The sequence below is a fragment of the Mastomys coucha genome, unplaced genomic scaffold, assembly GCF_008632895.1.
Source record: "Mastomys coucha isolate ucsf_1 unplaced genomic scaffold, UCSF_Mcou_1 pScaffold17, whole genome shotgun sequence".
NCBI lineage: Eukaryota > Metazoa > Chordata > Mammalia > Rodentia > Muridae > Mastomys > Mastomys coucha.
Genome location: NW_022196899.1, coordinates 35379255 through 35399411, shown reverse-complemented (window position 1 = coordinate 35399411; position 20157 = coordinate 35379255). Strand labels below are relative to the sequence as shown.

The following is a 20157-nucleotide window of genomic DNA, read 5'->3' as shown; positions in this document are numbered from 1 at the left end:
TTGAAAGGAAATGTACTCTCCTGTTTGCATGCATTTAATGTAGAAAATGAAGAGCAAGAGCAAATTAAATTCAATGAAAGAAAGGAAGTAGAATTTAAGTAATGAGCTGTCAATGTAAAAATTAGGAAAAAACTACAAAAGTAAGAAGATTAGCTGTTAAAAAAGACAGTATACAAGTCACTTTCAAAGAAGATAAAGGGAAAATGACTATTAGTGTTTGAGGAAACTACTGAACTTTGTTTTTAGGGTGATCTCCTATCTAAGACTTAATATAGTCTTTATTTGACCATAATATCTATTGCATTATGTGGTGTGTTCTAGGTAAATGATCAAATTATCTGTATATGATACTTGTGTTACATACTACTCTTCAGCCTTTAAACCTTCCTTACATCATGTTGACCAGAACAGTGAAAGTAAGCAGCCTTGTATTGTTACTGAACTTAATGTAAGCTTCCCTTGTTTTACCACAAATGATGACAAGTGGGGTTAATCGCTGGTAGATGTTTTCATCAGATAGACAATTCTTCATAGTTCTAATTGGCCAACTTTTTATTATCAGGCATAAGTTTACCAAGTGCATTTCAGTATCAGCTTTTTTCTTTCTTTTCTTCTTTTTGAATTATAGATAATAGATTTTCTAAAGTTATAAAATTTTAATGACAATTAATTTAAGCCAGTTTCAATTTTAACTAGAATAATGTGAGAAAATATTTTAATAGCCTGTTTCTTTATAATTTTTTATATATTTTTATATTTTTTGTTATAGAACAACATGTCCAAAGGAGGCAGAGGTGACACACTAGTAAACTCAGTAAATGAGCAAAGGTAAAGTATTACTAAATACATATTTTTTTTCAATCATTTGATCATTGAAATAATTCATTAATTTATGAATGCTTATTGTATGATCTGCTGTAATTCCGCATAAATGACTTGCTACTGAGTTGATAAAAACATTGATGGAATTTATATGAATGGATTATAATGGAGGATGATCTTCCCTGTTCCCCAAGGTACTTGGTAATATCTGAGAGCACCTTTGATTTGTTACAAAATAAATCCTATGGAAAATGAGGCTTTACTAGATGGAAGCCAGAGAAGCTGTTTGTTATCCTTCAGTGTTGAAGGCTTCTCTCCTCCTCCTTCCACACAATCAAGAAGTTTCAGTCCAAAATATTACTTGTGTTAAGGGTTTAAGCATAAAGGGCAGGTACTGATTCGTATTAGACACACATTTTCATTTTGAGATTTATTTTACTTGTTACGTGCTTAAAGTAAATGAAATTGAATATTCAGTCCTTTAATTCTATACTTTCCTTTAGTTCTTTACCTCCTCTCATTGCTGAGTATGAGAAACACCTGGAAGACCTAAACAGGCAGCTGGCCTATTACCAGGTAAGAAGTCATAATCACTTAGCTTTTGTAAGGTTTTATTATGAGAAGAAAATATGAAAGGCTCATTCATCTGTAAACATGGCTCTATAAACACTAGCTTCAGTTTTTCTTTTTAATCCAGTATTCCCTTGTTCTTCCTCTCTGCCAGAGGCATCTTTCAGAAGCTGGGAGCTGTGTCCTGATGGCACTATTATTTGTTCATATCTCTGTGCTCAGAGCCATCTCAGAGCCCTTCAAACCTTTACACTCATTCTACACACATGTGTCAGTATTTGCAGGATGTTTTCCACATCTTCAGATACTACTTCTGTCACATGATTTTATCCCACTTCCAATATATGCTTGGGTTCTAGCAGATTTTTTTTTTTGATTACTAGTAGAAGTTTATTTTAAGAATAATGAAAATAAACTTAAGACACTGTCTATGTAAACAGATCTCAGTCTCAGGACTTTTGAGATTAAGCTCATGAAAAACTAAGGCATACTATACTATAGAGTTTTTACATGCTTAAAGTAACCACATTTTTAGAGTATAACTATTATTTATAATGTGTTTCTTTGAATTGAAATGTTTTTTACATTTCCTCCCAAATTTTCTGATACCAGGATAACAATATAAATATTCATTTTCAAAAGAATTTTTATTTTTAAAATTGGCTTACAGAGTAATGGGATTCTCTATTGGGTTTTCCTGCATACCTTATTTTTACTGATTCTTCCTAGTTCCACCGCTGTGTACTTCCCCTGGGTATAAGAGGGAACCTCAGAGTTGTTCTCATTTGCATTTCCCTGATGACTAAGGACTTTGTGTTTCTCAGCCATTTGAGATTCCTCTGTTTGACTCTGGCATAAGACAATTTTTAATTTATTTCCCATTCTTCATGATGTATTTTTTTAGTCTTTTGCCATTTAAGCTTAAACCAATAACAGAAATGTCTTTTTTTCCTTCTGATGGGCAATTGAACAACAAAAGTCTTTTTTGTGTGAGTGATACAACTTTTAGTTTTAGGAGTAGCAAATCTAAAGTTTCTGCTGAATTCACTCTATGAATTGAATTATGGTAAATTTTGTATTCTTCAGTTGTTGTTCCAGAATAGCTAGTTGCCTGGAAATTAAACTCTCCTAAAACCTCTTATAATCTGTCTGATTCCTATGTCTCTTTAAGATGAGCTATTCTACTGACATGTTTCACTTCGGTTTCTCACTTGATGTTCCTACCACCTCTGGGTGATTACTGAATTAGTTACACAAAGAAGCTAAAGTTAGAAAGCCCAAGAGTCTTCATTGATAGCCATCGTTATTGCATTTGTTTTAGAGACAGAAGGAAGATGTTATCTGCTAAGAATAATTGATTCATGCTCACAGACATATAATTAATAAAGTGCTGATTTTTAAGAATTGCAGATGTACCTGAGCATAGTGTCCTGTGACTTTAGTCCTAGCACTCAGGAGGAGAGGCAGATGGATTTCTGTAAGTTAGAGGCTAGCCTGAGCTACATAGAGAGTTTCAGGACAGCCAGGGCTACATAAAGAGAGACACTCTCATAAAAGCAGCAAACAAACAAAATCTAACACATTAAAAAAAAATTACAGACATGATCAAGAAGTAGTATACCTTCAAAGCCATAAAACCATGCTGTAATTCTGTGTATAAAGATCCCCTTCCCACCACACAAAAGAAAAAATAAATAGGATGGAAATTTTGATGCTATAAGAAGCACTTTTTAGATCTTTTTCTTCTAAATATTAAATATTTTCAAGTATTTTATAGTAAAGTCTTTAATGTGACTTATGTAGTACACATATATTCTCTATAATCATTTACAATATTAGATACTTTTCAAATTAGAGTGTTTTTATAAATACAACCAGTATTTAGTTATCTAGTAGTACATTAATTCATTTTAGTTTGACTGAAATTCTGGCTAGCAGGAACCTTGGAAAAATTCAGTTTTGATGCCGAATTCATATTAAAAAATGGTTAGTGATTTCTTAGGCTAAGCTGCTTTGAGCATCTCTGAGTAGGAGAGAGACTTGGAGAGCTGCCTGTCACACTTCTCATCCAGGTCTCTCCAGGCTTGGCTGCTCTTGTTACCCTAGAGTACACGATGAAGACTCATGGGTGTGTTTTGAGCTGAGTGCACCTTTGTTGAAAAACTGCTTTTCCATGACTGCCTTTTGCCATCTGCACACCCTTCCACTCTTATTAAAACTGACTCCTTATTTTGTCGTTTTGCTTTTACTAACATTCTCTTTCCCTTATCCTTTGAAAGGGTAATCTCTTAATACCTTCCAAAATTTCCTCTCATTCTCTTTACAGTATGAATTATAATCTTGCTTGTATTCTAGTTAGTGGGTTTTTAAGTCATCTAGCCTACTAAGAACTTATACTTCTGTCAGTGACCATGTCTGCTTACCATGGCAGCCTTGTTTAGAAGCGTTCAGATGGGAAGGGTGGTGAGGTAAAGGGCGATGATTGCTGAAGGAGACCTGCATTTCCTTTTCATCATTGCCATACATACAGATATGAGCGTCCCCTAAATACATGGATTAGTTAAGATATATTTTCTTTCTTTTTAATTTATTTATTTGTTTTACACTCCATATTTTATTCTCCCTCCACCCTCCTACTGCTTCACATCCCATACCTCCTCCCCACCCTTCTGTCTCCACATGGATATTCCCACCACGACACCTGAGCTCTAAATTCCCTAGGGCCTCCAGTCTCTTGAGGGTTAGGTGCATCTTCTCTGACTAAATCCAGACCAGGCAATCCTCTGCTGTATGTGTGTTGGTGGCCTCATATCAGCTGGTGTATGCTGCCTGTTTGGTGGTCCAGTGTTTAAGAGATCTCTGGGGTCTCTGGGACCATACTGGTCCTCCTACAGGGTCGCCTTCCTCCTCAGCTTCTTTTACTCTTTCCCTAATTCAACAACAGGGCTCAGCTGCTTCTGGCCATTGGTTGGGTGCAAATATTTGCCTCTGACTCTTTCAGCTGCTTGTAGGGTCTTCCAGTGTGTGGTCATGCTAGGTCTCATTGTGAGTGCTCCATAACCTCAGTAATAATGTCAGGTCTTGGGACCTCCCCTTGAGCTGAATCCCTCTTTGGACCTGTTTCTGGACTTTTTTCCTCAGACTCCTCTTCATTTCCATCCCGTAATTCTTTCAGACAGGAACAATTATGGATCAGAGTAGTGACTGGGATGCTCGCCCCTCCATTTGATGTTCTGTCTTCCTGCTGGAGGTGAGCTCTATAAGTTCCCTCTCCCTACTGTCAGGCATTTCATCTAAGGGCCCTCCCTTTAAGTCCTGAGAGTCTCTCACCTCCCAGGTCTCTGTTGCTTTCTGGAGGGTCCCCCCAACCTTCTACCTCTCCAAAGTTGCATATTTCCATTCTTTCTGCTGATCCTCAGGGCTTCAGTCCTTTTCCCTCACCCAATATCAGATCAGGTTCCCCTCTCCCCTACTGTCCCCCCCTCCACTTTCCTTCCCAGGTCCCTCCCTCCCTACCCACTTGTGATTGCTTTCTTCTCCCTCCCAAGTGGGACTGAATATTGTCAAGGGATAGCAATCAGCTGGGTTTTTGCTTTTCTTTGTTTGCTTGTTTATTCAAGACAGAGTTTCTCTGTTGAACAGCGCTGGCAGTCCTGGAACTCACTCTGTAGACCAGGCTGGCCTCAAATTCACAGAGATCCACCTGCCTCTGCTTCCAGACTACTGGGATTAAAGATGTGCACCACCTTACCCAGCTCAACTGGTTCTTTTATCATACTGAAGTGTATCTTCTTTTGTCTTCCTGGATCTATATATTGATAATTTTCTCAATTATTGCATAAAATGTTTTTATTTATAATTATTCAAAATGAATGTTTTATCATGTTTAGTACATTGTTAAACTATCCATATGTGATATGGGTTGTTAAAAGAAATGAGTAAATTTTACCTGTAACTGCTTGCATATAAATTGAGTACTAAGTGGAGATCTAATTGTCTGGAGTACGTATTCCTACTTCATGTTTTATCATTCTTGTAGAAACACATGGGTGAGATGAAACTACAACTTGAAACTGTCATCACTGAAAATGAAAGGTAAATCACTTAGCCAGTGGGTCTTTTGTTGTTAATAGGTAACTTGTATTGTTGTTCTTTGATGCATGGAGTGTGGTACTTTAGAATACAGACTCCTGGGCTTGAGTTTCTGTTAACTACTGGCTTCATTATCTGTGACCATAAACAAGCTGTTTAACTTCTTTCTGTTGTAACATTTTTGCTATAAATTGGAAATAATAAAAGAATTGCTTTCTCCTTTTTCTTGACCTATTGTTACATCTTTACATATACATGAATATAAACTTATTGAGTTCATTTAGTGTTACTTTTATGTCTATTTTTAGGGCTGACAATATGGTATTGGATAACCATTAATTTTGCCTCTCTCAGCAGTCCTTAATTGCCTTTAGCACTTCCTCTAAGGATGAAGCCTTCTGAGATTTCCCCCATCCATAGAGTCATGTCAGCTGTGTCCTTGTTCAGATCCTCGTTGAGACTTCATGAATGTGGCTTCCCTATCATATCTAAAAGACAGTCTCCTAGACATCCTTTTCCTCTGGCTTTTACAAACTTTCTGCTCCTCCTCTTTTGTGTTTCCTTAGTCTTAGATATAGGAGTGGTATTATAGAATGTGGCCAAGTACCTCATGGTCAATTTTCTGGATTTTGACCACCTGTAGCTTTCTATAGTAGTCTCTATCTGTTGCAAAAATAAGCTTATTTGATGAGAGCCCACAGCTACATGTAACTGTGGATGTAAAGGTAACTATATAGAATGTAGTTAGAAATGATACTAGTTTAGGAAAGTGGTAATAATGGGTTCTCCTTTAGGTTTTCATGGACTTAGTAGTCTTAGATAACTGGCTAGGTTTACAGTACTAGGTCTGAATTTCCTCCTATTGTGTAGGCCGTAAGTCCAATTAGACAGCTGTTGCTTACTCACAAGATAGAAGTGCCACTATTTTACCTTTAGAGATATGTTATACTGATCTTTGCTGTGTTTTATAGGTACCACAGCTGGATTGGACTAGAGATTTTAACCCCTTGGTAGCTTATACCTTCTAGTACTATAAGCATTAGTCCTTAAGGAAAATTCCAGGTATTTCCTGTCTTGTGTCCAAAGTGTATATTGTTTTCAGCAATAGAGATTTAACTTCAAATTCTGAGAAGCAACTAAAAGTCAAGGCCAATAACCAGGTGGCCTTTGGACTCCCTGACCAAGGACTCAGAATGAGAATTATCATGCCTGATCCTGAGGGTTTTGTTGGGTAGAGTATGACAAAGGAGCATTATTTCATGGGCTGACTGTAAGAAATAAAGTCATAGCTTGAAATAGGGCATATAAGTACCATTAAATATTATCAAACAGTATGATAGTGTACAAATATGTACCAGGAAGCATGCTGATTAAATATACACTTGCTGACCCTGATACATTTATCTATGAGATCCTTCTAGCTCCTGTCCTCATTCCTTCTACCAAAAGTAATTACTATGTTGAATTCTGCTTAGTGTTATATTGTTAGGTTTGCAGTTTTAAAACCATAAAAATCATATCATCCAGTATTCTGGAGCTTAACTCTCTTCACTATTATATATAGGTATGAAAATTTCCAGAGATGAAATTTCCAAATTGTAAGATTATAATTCAATGTCAACTTAATTTAAAACTTGGCTATATCAGCTAGCTTACATTCTCACCAGTAAAATTTTTAACTCAAATTGATCCAGATTTTTTCAGCAGTAATTCTAATCAAATTTCCTAAGTACTATCATTGTTGCTGTTAAGTAATTTCTCATTGTGATCTTAATTTACATTTTATGAATACTAATATGTTTGGGCATTTTATCTGCTTGTCTCATGAAATGCCTACTCGTCTTGCCCAAGTTTTTATTTTTCTTACTAAAATATGTCCATCTCTTTTAATTGCCCCCTGCTAAAATTTTAATCTGTTCTATACCATCTTTGAGGACATCTTGGAAATGAAGTTTTAGGCTTTCAAGTAGTATATACATAGAGAAATAGAAAATATAAATAAGAGTGCCAATTGGCCATTGCAACATTAAATAATAGGTATTGCAAGTGTCCACTACTGGGGAGGGATTTGATTAATAAAAGAATTTCCTGTTTTCTTCTTAAAATTTCAAATAGTGTAGTCTCTGAATCTTTTCCTGGGGTTATTTTATTTTGTCTATCTAACAGTATGTCTTTTCTCAGCATTTAGAATTTTAAAACTTGATCATCAAGAATACTTAAATTAACCTGTGGTGGTAGCACACACCTTTAATCCCAGCACTTGGAAGGAAAAGTCAGTCAGTTCTCTGAGTTCTAGGACATCCTGGTCTACAAAGTGAGTTCCAGGACAGCCAGGGCTACACAGAGAAACCCTGTGTCCAAAACTAAAACCAAAAATACTTAAATCTTATTCTGTCCTGAGTTCCCCAAATTTGACATTAAGGAACATAAAACTGTAGAAATTTCATCTTGTTGTTGAGTTGTAACTAAACCAAAAATGAGGGGTTCATTTTTGAATCCTAAATTCATCCAATGCATGGACTCTTAAATTTTGACTTTCTTTTGTTTGTATTCTTCTATATTATATAGTAGTTTCTGCTTTATTGTTATATTATTTTTAATGTACTTGTATTTCATGAAAATATGTTGTTCTGGTTTGTTTTCTATTGCTGTGATAAACACTGACTTGGAGAGGAAAGAGTTTATTTGACTTACAGCTCCCAGTTTATCATTAAGGGAAGCAGGGCAGGAACTTGGGTACTACTTACTGGCTTGTTTCTCATGGCTTGCTCAGTCTTCTTTCTCTCTTTCTCTCTCTCTTTCTTTCTTTCTTTCTCTTTCTTTCCTTCCTTTGTTCTTTCTTATTGGTTATTTTATTTATTTAGATTTCAAATATTGTCCCCCTTTCTGGTATCCCCTCTATAAATGCCCCATCCCATCCCCACCCCCTTTGCCTCTATAGGGGGTGGGGGGTGCTCCACCTACCCATCCATTCCTGCCTTACTGCTGTAGCATCCCATATGCTGGGGCATCAAGCCTCCACAGGACCAAGAACCTCCCCTCCCATTGATGCCAGATAAGGCCATTCTCTGCTACATATTTAGCAGGAGCCATGGACCAGCCCATGTATACTCTTTGGTTGGTGGTTGAGTTTCTGGGAGCTCTGGGGAATCTGCTTAGTTGATACTGTTATTCTTCCTATAGGGTTGCAATCCCCTTCCCTTAACTCTTCCATTGGGGTCCCTGGGCTAAGTCCGCAATGGTTGGCTATGAGCATCTGCAACTGTATTGGTCAGGCTCTGGCAGAGTCTCTCAGGAGACAGCTATACCAAGCTCCTGTCAGCAAGCACTTCTTGGCATCAACAATTAGTGTCTGAGTTTCCTGTCTGCAGATGGGATGGATCCCTAGGTGAGGCAGTCTCTGTATGGCCTTTCCCTCAGTTTCTGCTCCATTTTTTGTCCCTGTGTTTCTTTCAGTCTATTAAAGAACTCAGGACTACCTGTCAGGGGTGGCACTGCCCACAATGGGCTGCCTCACAGGGCTGTGTACAGATCAGTTTGATGGAGGCATCTCAGTTGAGCTTCTCTCTTCCCAGATGACCTTAAGCTTTTGTCAAGTTGACAAAATAAATTAAAAAATAATTTAAAAAATTAGCCAGCACATGTAGCATTTCTGTAGAATTATATTTTAGCTTTAACTATGCTCGCATTTCCTCTCTTTAAAAAATAGTTTTATTAACTCTCCTTTTGATTTTGGAATCCTCTTATACTATGAATTCTTATTAAAGTGTACAATTGAGTAAATTTTTAAATTAGGTTTAAATTTTTTTCATTCATTGTAGGTTTTTTTTAGCTTTAACATTCTTTCTCAAAATAATTATTGTTTATAGACTTTTAATATCCCAGCAAAGAATATTACAGTAATTTTTCAATCATATATATAAATTGAGCTTAATTTTTAATGTACAGGGAAGACAAGGCATTTTATGGTATAAAGATAATAACCATTTAGTTGTTTTGTGTATGTGTTTACAACATTCCTCCTTTCATGTGCAGATATCTTGAAGCTAGTAATTAAAATTCACTTATTTCAAATAATGTGACGGTACAAGTGTGGGCTTTGGTTTGTTTTTGTTTTTTTTTTCTTGGTTTTGGGGTTTTTGTTTGCTTGTTTTGCTATAAAAATTGTCTGCTGAGTCATAAAGAAAATATGCGTATTTAACTCACAGTTCTGGAGTTCCAGGAACATGGCACGAACACCATTAAGCTTCTGATCAGAGCCTCCTGCTGATGTATCATGGTGGAAAAATGTAAAGTAGGAGGAGGTCAATGGAGAAGGGACTTTGTGCCAGCATACTTGATAACTGTCATTCTCATGCTTGTTAATCACAAGACCTGATTCATTCTCAAGATATCTTACTTCCACATAGTTAATCACATCCTATAGACTCTGACCCCCTGAAATAATGTTACAAAAAGCATCACATTTCAACATATTTGACAAAATCCATATCTAAACTATAGCAGCAGTTGGATTTCATGATAGAAAAATAGAAAAAAATGGACAATTGGTTTATTAAAGGCACTTTTGAAAATGCTACAGGGTTTTAAAGGAGCTCTGCTAGTTATGTCTTTAGAGAAAAATTACTTTTAGTTATGTGTCATAGTTAATGATTGTAAAATCAAAACAATTTAAACATTACAGGGAAAATATTTTAAGAAAAGTACACATGATCAGGTCTAAATCAATGGAAACTAGTAATAGCTTGTGTTATATAGTTGTGTACAATGCTATAGTATTGGATTGTGGAAACATTTTAATATATTTTTGTAGGAATGCATAATATCTAGGTACTGGTTATAAATAATGGAATAAAAAAGTATTTCATTTCTAAGAAAGATACTAAAGTTACTCACCAAACTTCATGTCCCTGTCCCCCATCAAGACCAAATTTGTGCTGCCGAAAGTGTCTTCGATGTTTTTAGTGAAGCTTGGTTGACTTGCAAGGGGATACACACTTAAAGACAATTATTTTAGCCATGAGCTCAAATTCCAGAGACTCAGCAAGACTGAAAGAAAGATAGTAAAACCTTTGCTTCTCAAAAGACATTATTGAGCTACTAACAGAAATCTGGAGCCAGGTATCTTCTAAGTTAATAATAATTGAAACAATAAAATAGTCACTTATAGTTAATCTTCATTCCCAACTTGATAGGATTTAGAATCCCCTGAAGACACGTGTACTAAGGGCTTGGAAAGGAGAGCTTTTCCAGAGAGGTTTAACTGAGGAGGGAAAACACTGACTATGAGCACCACCATCCCATGAGTTCTGGACTGAATAAAGAGGGAAAGGTAGAAAGCCAAATGAGTGCTGGCATTCCTGTTTCTGTGCTTCCTCTGATCACCTCTGAGCTGAACACATAGCCTACCGGTACTTACACTGACAGGAACCACCTCTCATGTCCATGAGCTTTCTAGTGTGGTGTGTTCTGAGCCAAAAGAAACCATTCCTCCCTTAAGTCCCTTAGCAGGTCTTTGGTTACAATAACAATAAAAGTAAATATTCACAAATATGTATGTACATTAAGTGTTGGGCATTTCCAATTACTCTTTCTCACCAGGAAAATTCCTTCCTCTTCCCAAGCAGTCGCTCTGATTTTTATGCCTTGCATATTTTTGAAGTCTAAATTTCACATAAGAATAAACCTGCAGTATTTATCATAAGTAATCTCAAGGTCTATGCATTTTGTTTCTTATAAGTGAATAAAATTCACTGTATATGTGTCATCTGCTGGCATCCAGGTTGATTCCACAACTTTGATGTTGTGAATATTGCAACAGTACACATGGATACACAACTATATCTGCTTATCCTAAGATCCCATCAAGGTGTGTCCATAGGAGTGGTAGAGCTGGATAATGTGATAGTTTTATTTTTAACTTCAATAGGGGCTGCATTAAGGTGCAGTCTTAGCATCCTTGCCAACATTTAAAAACAGAAACAAGTAGAATTCTAAACTATAAAAAGCTAAAGTGGTGGAGATGAGAAACAATAAGTGAGAGAATTAGGAATGTTCAACCACATTGAAAAGACAGAATATAAAAGCCAATATAGAAAATAAGGAAAATAAATTCAAAGAGCTATGTACAATTGAGTCTTGAACAAAGTAAATTTGAACTGTATGAGCCCATTTATAAAATGATTTTTTTGATGTTTTTAATAGCTTGAAGTAATTATTGTGATTAGATTGTATAGCATAGGAATATCAGAACAATTAAGAAAAAAGTATGTCATAAATTCATATATATATTAAATGACATATGTAAAAGTTTATCTTTGAATTGCTTTTATTATTTAGTATGATGAAACATCTGAACTTTATCTGTCTGAAATTTTTAAAGCTCTGTAGGACACACTGAACTCTGCCTGAATTACCATCAGTTTGATATGTTTGAAAGTATTCATCCTTTTACTTATATAGTATTTAATGACTATTCCTTCTATTTTTATTAAAAATCTACTACAATGATTTCGTATAAGAAATATATGTGACTTATATTGATTTAATGAATCCCCCAAAAATGAGTTATTAAAATGAGTATAACATTAACTGCTTATTGTAAAGGTTGCACAGTAAATTAAAAGATGCTGTTGAAAAGCAATTGGAAGCCCTTCCCTTTGGCACAGGGATAGGAAATGACATCTGTGCAGATGATGTGACTGTGAGGAACCTTCAAGAACAATTGCAACTAGCCAATCAAGTAAGTGGCTTTTTTTTTTTCTTACTAAATTTAAATTCTTCAGATGTGTTAATCTTTTTAAAATTTTAATATTTGATATTACAATTATATATATCATTTCTCCCTTCTCCCCTCTCCCACTCCAAACCCTCCAATATACCCGTCCTTGCTCTTTCCAATTCATGACCTTTGTTTTCACCAATTGGTGCTATATACATATATATTTATACACACACACACACACACATACTTACATACATACATATTACTAAACAGAACTGTTCAGTCTGTATAATGTCACTTGTATATAGAATTTCAGGACTGACCTTTTGTTATTTAACAGAATAACAAAATTTATAACACTTGATTTTGCTGTGACTTAATACTTGTAAATAAATGCCCTCACTATTTGTTACAGTTATAGTTTCAAATATATTTTAATTCAATCATATTGCATTTTGAACATATTTGTCCTTTAAGATTAATTAATGTTAAGAAAAAGTTCTAAAGAAAAGAGTGATCAGTGGTTTAATTCCCGTAAATTTACATATTTTTCTATTTTTATTCTGACACCATTTTCAATTTTCAAAGATTATAACACAGTTATCCTTCTCTGGCAATTTTTTCTCCCCTTGTAGTTCTTGAAATTGTTGTGACTCTGTGTCTTGTGTCTTTTTCATTTTTCAGTGTTATAATTTTTATAAATTTGTAAATAAGAAAACTTTTATTTCATTTTATAATTTTGTATCCCTGTAACTCAAACTTTTTATGCATCTAACTCTGTTCTTCTACTTTGTAGCTCTTTAGGTAGAGAATAGTCTTTGTGCCTCAATTTCTTTGTTTATAAATAGTCCTAGAAATTACGAATTACAGATTGATTTTTATAATTGTCTTAAAAAATTATAACTTTATTTTCTAGAACTCTTGTTTGAGACTACTTACGAATACCATTTTAGGTAAATTAGAAAGGCTGTCCTTATGTTGATCAGGAACATGTTCTAACATTGAACTTTTTCAATATATAAATAAAAGGAGCTTTAAAAATACAGAGGAAAACTGATGTGGGAAATTTTTCTCCGTTTCATACTAAGAGGAATTTACAGTTGTTTACACAGACATAAGTGGAAACTATACTTTCAAATGCTAGATATTGAGGTATCTTTTAGAAAGCCATGGCATAAGATGTATTTATTACTCCTGAAATGTTAGGAAGTTCATGGAACAGTCAAGCCAACTGTTTATCCTGATTAGTAAGTACTAGTACATTACTTTCTTTTATGTATGAACATTTTGAAGATTGGATTTAAGGCCATGCGCACACTAGCCAGGCTCTCTCTGATTAAATACATACCTGTTTTTATGTTAATTTGCTTATAAGTCTCATATCCTGGAAATTTACTGAAATTAAACAAGTGAAAACTAAATTACATAGAATATTTAAAGGTGAATATTGAGAGAAAAAGAATTCTTTGTGTACTTTATTTTGTCAAAACACAATTGGCCATTCTTATCACTAAGCTCCACACCAATAGATTAAGCCAGCCATGGATCAAAAATATTTTTTAAAATGTTGCATCTTTGACACCCACAGCAAACATTAGGCAGAGCTCTGAGAATTCTGAGCAAGATGGGGAGGGAGGATTGTAGCAGCCAGAGGAGTCAGGGCCACCACAGAATCAGTTGACCAGGCCTCATGGGGGGCTCACAGAGATTGAATTGACAATCTCAGAACCTGAATGTCTAATCTAGATCCTCTGCATATATGTTATGGTGTGATTTGATGTTCTTGTGAGATTCCTAACAATGGGAGCAGGTACTGTCTCTTACTCTTTTGCCTGATTTAGGACTCTTTTTCTCCTACTGGGTTGCCTCTTACTGGCTCAGCCTCAATATAAGGGTTTGCGTCTGGTCTTACTGCATCTTGTTATGTCATGTTTGGTTGATATCTCTGGGAGACCTGCTCTTTTCTGAAAAGAAAGGAAAAGGAATAGATCTGGCAGACAGGGTAGGTGGTGGGGAAGGACTGGAAGGAGAAAGGGGAGGGGAAACACTGTGGTCGGGGTATGATATATGAGAGAAGAACAAATAAAAAAGAAAAAATATGAACACTTAGAAATATATACAAAAATGTATTGGATCTGTATTGACCATATGTAGATCTTATCTTACAACCTAAACAATAGAATATGCAAAGTGTTTACCCAACACTGTGTTAGATGTGAGTAAGCTATAAGTAATTAATGTTTGTGGGAACAGGCATGAACGTTATATGTAAATACTTAGTCCTTTTGTATAAAAGACGTGATCCTTTACAGATTTTGTTATCCTGAAGGAAGGGGTTGAGTCTCTCCTTCCCTTACCAAGAGATGACTATTACAAATGTAGTAATCCATTAACAATTCAAATACCTTCATTCCATAAGTATTTATTAAGTACCTATTATAAACATAATATTATTAATACAGTGTAGAACTTGTTCTTTCTTTCATTGATCTTTTAGCAAAGATTATCAGGTAATCAAGGTACTGGGTAAGGCTTTTAAGAGTTCTTGTGTTTGATCTCCATTTCCAAACTGTGTAACCTTGGGAGCTCTCTTTACATTTCATCTTCCTCATTAATATCTATGGTTTATAATTTATTTTATTAGATTTTTATGGTAATTAAGTTTGTGCCTTTAACATACTTAATATACTGCTGAACATATATTTAAGTTAATAAGTTACCTTACTTCTATTCCTGTCTTCATTAGTAACCATCAAGATATAAATAAGAATTCAAAGAATATGTAAAAGTTACTTGCAGATAAAATATATTGCTTTAGGATAGAAGAGCAAGAATAAAATATTAAGTCCTTAGTAATTTAGTTTTTAATATTTTTACTCTGTTACATTAAAATGATTTGTAAAACTTCTGGAAAGAATAAGTTTGACAGCAAGTCTTAAAATGTTTGTATTCTTTGAATAGTTAGATGATGACTTCTCACAGATTCTTGTCATTGTTAAGAGAGTTTAGGTGGGAGCTGAGTACAGTGGCACATGCCTTTAATCTCAGGACACAGGAGGCAGAGGAAGGTAGATCTCTTTGAATTTGAAGCCAACATGGTCTAGGTAGCAGAGTTTCAGGCTAGCCGGGCCTGAAGGAATGAGATGAGTCTGAGAAGAGTTGGGCGGTGAGTATGATCAAAACACAATGTACAAAAGTCTCAAAGAACTGCTATTTTTTATTTTTTAAAGAAAGATATGTTTGCCTGAAAAGGTGGCTCAGTTGTTAAGAGAGCATAATGTTCCCCCAGATGAACAGAATTTAGTTTCCATTACCCAAGCCAAGGAAGGCACAATTACCTATAATCCAGTTCCAGAAGACCTGTGACCTCTGACCTTGGCAGACTTGTACACGTGTGCACATCCCTATACACAAATATATGTATGCATATAATTAAAAACAATAAGAATAATTTGAGTTATGTAAAATATAGACATATAAATTAAATTTATATAATATTTCTGAACATGAAAAATAGGAAATAATTCTAAAATATAAAAATGCAGAATAAATTAAACTTGAGGGTTAAATGATAAACTCATACTGATTCAAAAGTTATATATTAACTTAGCAGTTCTGAAATTCATATATATTGTAATTACTTTGAGACTTGTAGAAACATAATTACTGCATCTCTCATTTTTCACTGTCTGAAGCAAAGCTCAATAATTTGCATTTCTAATAGTTGTGAGATGATTTTGATAATGCTGGTCCTTTGAGAAATACTACTTTAAGAATCTGGATTTTTGAGGAGCACTTGTCTGTCATGTCCAATGCCCTAGGCTAAACACACAGTACAAGGGCTGGAGAGATGGCTAGGCACCTAAAAGGATGTCCAAGGCCCTAGGCTAAATACATAGTACAATGGCTGGAGAGACGGCTAGGCGCCTAAATGCATGTGTTGATCTTACAGAGGACCTAGCTTCAGTTCTCTGCACACACATTCTAGATCACACACATTTATAATTCCATTTTCAGGGCGTCCAATATCTCTTCTGACTTGTGTGGGCACTAGGCACGTACATGGTATACATATACATGCACACAAAATACACACATAAAATAAATCTTAAAAAAAAAACAACAGAAAAGCAGGGAGGGTGGTGTAAGTACTGCCACAGGTAATTCTTGTCATTCTTTTTCTGGGACTTTGAAATGGTAAATAATGTTAAAACAAATCTGAAGGAAATCAGTTGTCTATAATTATCCATGCAGGACTTAAAGATCATATAACTCCAAATTCTGTTTATCGACAAATTTGATAAGTCACATATGGACAAAACTAATCTATGGTTTCAGGAGGAAAGATAACAGTTACTTAGGATGGGGGATTATATTAAGAAGAGGCCATATGAAGGGAGGTAGAGGCAGAAAGATCATAAATTTAAGACCAACCACAAGAGGATCGGGAGAGGGTGGTCATTTGTACATTTTCTGAGTGCATGTTATAGAAACCGAAATCCTATATTCTGTAAGTATACTCAGCATAGTCCAGTGTTTTAGCTCTACCTTTTCAGGAAAACTAGAAGTGATGCACTAGCTTCCCCCTGGGATTCCAAAGCTTGCTGTGATAATGCGCAATGGCCAAAAGCAACTTAAAGAAAGGATTTATTTGACTTATGATTCCAGAGTTAGACCCCTCAGTGACCAGAAAACTGTGGAGGCCAGCAACAGGAGCCGAAAGTTGTGAGATATTATCAGACATCAAGCTAGAAGTGGGACCAAGACAGGAACCTTCAAAAGCTGCCCCCAGGATTGACTTCCTCTAGCAAAACCATCTCCTTCCTCCCACCTTCCTAAACAGCAGCACCAACTGAGGATCCGGGCTTCAAATCATGTGTCCACGGGGACATTTATTCCAGTAGCCCCAAAGAGAAATGCCTTGTTTTATTGTTTTCCATACTTAGTCAGAAATTGCTAAGGAACCCTAGGCTACTTGCTGTTTGCATGGTCTCAGTGGATTAAATTAGCATTTAGTAGCCTTTTGGTTTCAAGACTCTACTCAGACCACTTTATCTTACTTTGCTATCCTGAAGTACATTTTTGTGAGTTATATCTGTCGTTATTTAGTCTGCTGTAAGTTAACAGGCTTTATTTTTTGAATAATAATATAAGCACACTTTCTACCAGTTCTCAGAGCAGAAATGACATATCATATACTTTAGAAAATTCTACTGTGACAGATAGAAACACACAAGCAGATGTCTTCCTATTGTTATGAACAAAATTTTGACCTCAAAATCTTCTGAAAGTCTTTATCTCTGAAGCCCCTTAGTTTGGTAGAACTCTATTAAAAACTTAGTTGATGAATTAAAAAGTAAATGATGAACTAATGAATAAAAATCTGACAAAATGCCAAGTAAAATAGTATTAAACAATATATTATGTGATTATAAATTTACTAAAAGAAAAACTTAAAAAATTATATCCCAGAAGCAACTTATAAAAAATTTATAGATATAAACACTCAACATTTATAGAGATGATTATATCCAAGTTAGTAATGTTTATTAGAAGAGCTAATACTAAAATTCTAAATAGTTCTTTATGCTTCTGTTTTTCATATTTTCTTAGTTTTCTACAATAAGCACTTAACTCTTTACAATCAGAAAATTATATTTTACTTTCTTAGGACTTTTCTCCTTTAGTAATGTCAAGGCTTAATTTATAATTTTTTGTAAAACATAGTAGTTTTTAATATGTATTGCTGGTAACATTAATTTTAGCTGTTAACTCTTAAGTAAAAGGAAATTTTCAAAATCAGAAAATTACTACTAAACTTTTAAAATCATGAATATTACTATATTACAGTCACATCCCACATAACAATCTGTCAATCATAGACTATATATACAATGTTATTCCCAAAGAGTACATCGTCTAGTGATGATTGTGCTCATTGTTGTTTGTGTTTAGTACATCTGTTGTGGTCACAATAGTTAACTTCCCTAGTAGTGCTTTCCCTGAATATGTTCTTACATTAAACTGTGCAGGACTACCATCTTTATATACATTCTAGATTTACTTTGTATCTTTACAAGTACTAATTTTTAAAAGAATATGATTACTTATACTGTCAATAAATAGCTTGCTGATACTTTAAAAAACTAATGAAGTTTTTTTGTTGTTTAATAGGAGAAAACTTGGGCTCTGGAACTCTGGCAGACTGCTTCTCAGGAGTTGGAAAGTGTACAGAAACTCTACCAGGAACATATGACTGAAGCTCAGATTCATGTATTTGAAAACCAAAAGCAAAAAGTAAGCCTAGGTTTCATGATTTTCTTATATATTTGTCAGAAATTGTGTCATGAAAAAAAGTGTTTTGGAAAGAAATTCCTAAGTATCTCATGGTTTTAATATTAATAATAAATATATCTCAGAATCTTTTAAACAGATAAGTAATCAAAAAACTGCTTCAGTGCATGTTATATTTTGAATGTGAGTAGAATTAAAGGTGTATTAGTTTGGGAAAGAAATATAAAATTGCTTTTTGTAAACTGACCTCTGGTTTTTTAATTATTTGATTTCCTACCTGTATTGAAACAAAACCAAAATTGAATTCAGTAAGTGGAGAAATGTGCTCAAATACAATAACACTGTCAAATAGCAATGTTCACACAATTGAATATGACCTGTTACCAAAATAGATGTCTAGTATATTGACAATAAATTATAATTTTATCATAGGAAGAAGTCTTATTAGTTGTTGAAGACTTCTTTCTTTCTAGAGCAAAAATGTTTTTACATTGGGCATCTAGCTTTTGATTTATACCTCTGTTAACAAACTGTCTCATAAAGACCTCCTGTCCCTTTGGGACGTTGTTTTTCGGTTGGTTCTTTTACTGCTAAGTACATTTGTGTACTATGGACTTAAGAATTATCTGTTGAACACTCAGAGGAAGCCCCATTCCCAGGCGCTCTGACACACCCAGGATTAGAGGTAAGCAGGAACACACATCTGCCCCAACACTGGGAGTAACTGGGACCGGCTTGACCAGGCACACAGGAACTCTGCCAGCCCAGTGACTCCAGTTCCTTCAGGTCTGTCTGGGTTAGTGTTCTGAGCAGACCTTGGGTACAAGCTCTGCAGCCAGTCCCACAACACACAGAGAAAGCCACACTCCCAGGTGATCTAACAAGCCCAGGATCCCAGAATCACAGGACCACAGAGACAGCTTGACTCTGAGGAGTTCTGACACAACCAGGATCACAGGAAGGACAGGCTCCAGTCAGATTTAGCAAGGGCTGGTAGCACTAAAGATAACCAGATGGCCGGGGTAGGGGAGCAAGTGTAAGAAAATAAACAATACAAACCAAGGTCACTTTCCATCATTAGAAGCCAATTCTCCCACAATAGCAAGTCCTGGACACACCATCACACCGGAAATGCAAGATTCAGATATAAAAACACTTATAATGATGATGATACAGGACCTTAAGAAAGACATAAATAGCACCCTAAAGGAAATACAGGAGAACACAGGTAAAGAGCTAGAAGCTCTTAAAGAGGAAACACAAAAATCCCTTAAAGAACTACAGGAAAACACAATCAAACAGGTGAAGAAAATGAGCAAAACCATCCAGAATCTAAAAATGGAAATAGAAACAATAAAGAAATCAGAAAGAGAGACAACCCTGGAGATACAAAACCTAGGAAAGAAATCAGGAGCCATCGATGCAATCATCACCAACAGAATGCAAGAGATAGAAGAGAGAATAGAATCTCAGGGGCAGAAGACACCTTAGAAAACATTGACACAACAGTCAAAGAAAATGCAAAAAGCAAAAAACTCCTAACCCGAAACATCCAGAAAATCCAGGATGCACTGAGAAGACCAAACTTAAGGATAATAGGTATAGAAGAGAGTGAAGACTCCCATTGTAATGGGCCAGTAAATATCTTCAACAAA

At 35.2% G+C, this 20157-nt stretch overlaps 1 protein-coding gene across 7 annotated transcripts in view; it reads left to right on the top strand.

The window, feature by feature from the left end:
* The window catches only part of Sclt1 (sodium channel and clathrin linker 1), a 130540-nt gene that overhangs the window by 11211 nt on the left and 99172 nt on the right, over nucleotides 1-20157 (top strand). For 5 of the 7 annotated variants that reach the window (XM_031376705.1, XM_031376706.1, XM_031376707.1 and 2 more), the window contains exons 3-7: nucleotides 770-828; nucleotides 1326-1398; nucleotides 5432-5487; nucleotides 12091-12226; nucleotides 18383-18505. In XM_031376705.1, coding sequence (XP_031232565.1) covers nucleotides 770-828; nucleotides 1326-1398; nucleotides 5432-5487; nucleotides 12091-12226; nucleotides 18383-18505 — 447 coding nt within the window. Of the gene's footprint in view, nucleotides 1-769; nucleotides 829-1325; nucleotides 1399-5431; nucleotides 5488-12090; nucleotides 12227-18382; nucleotides 18506-20157 lie in introns of those variants that run through there. The other 2 variants (XM_031376710.1, XM_031376709.1) reach the window with 2 other exon arrangements.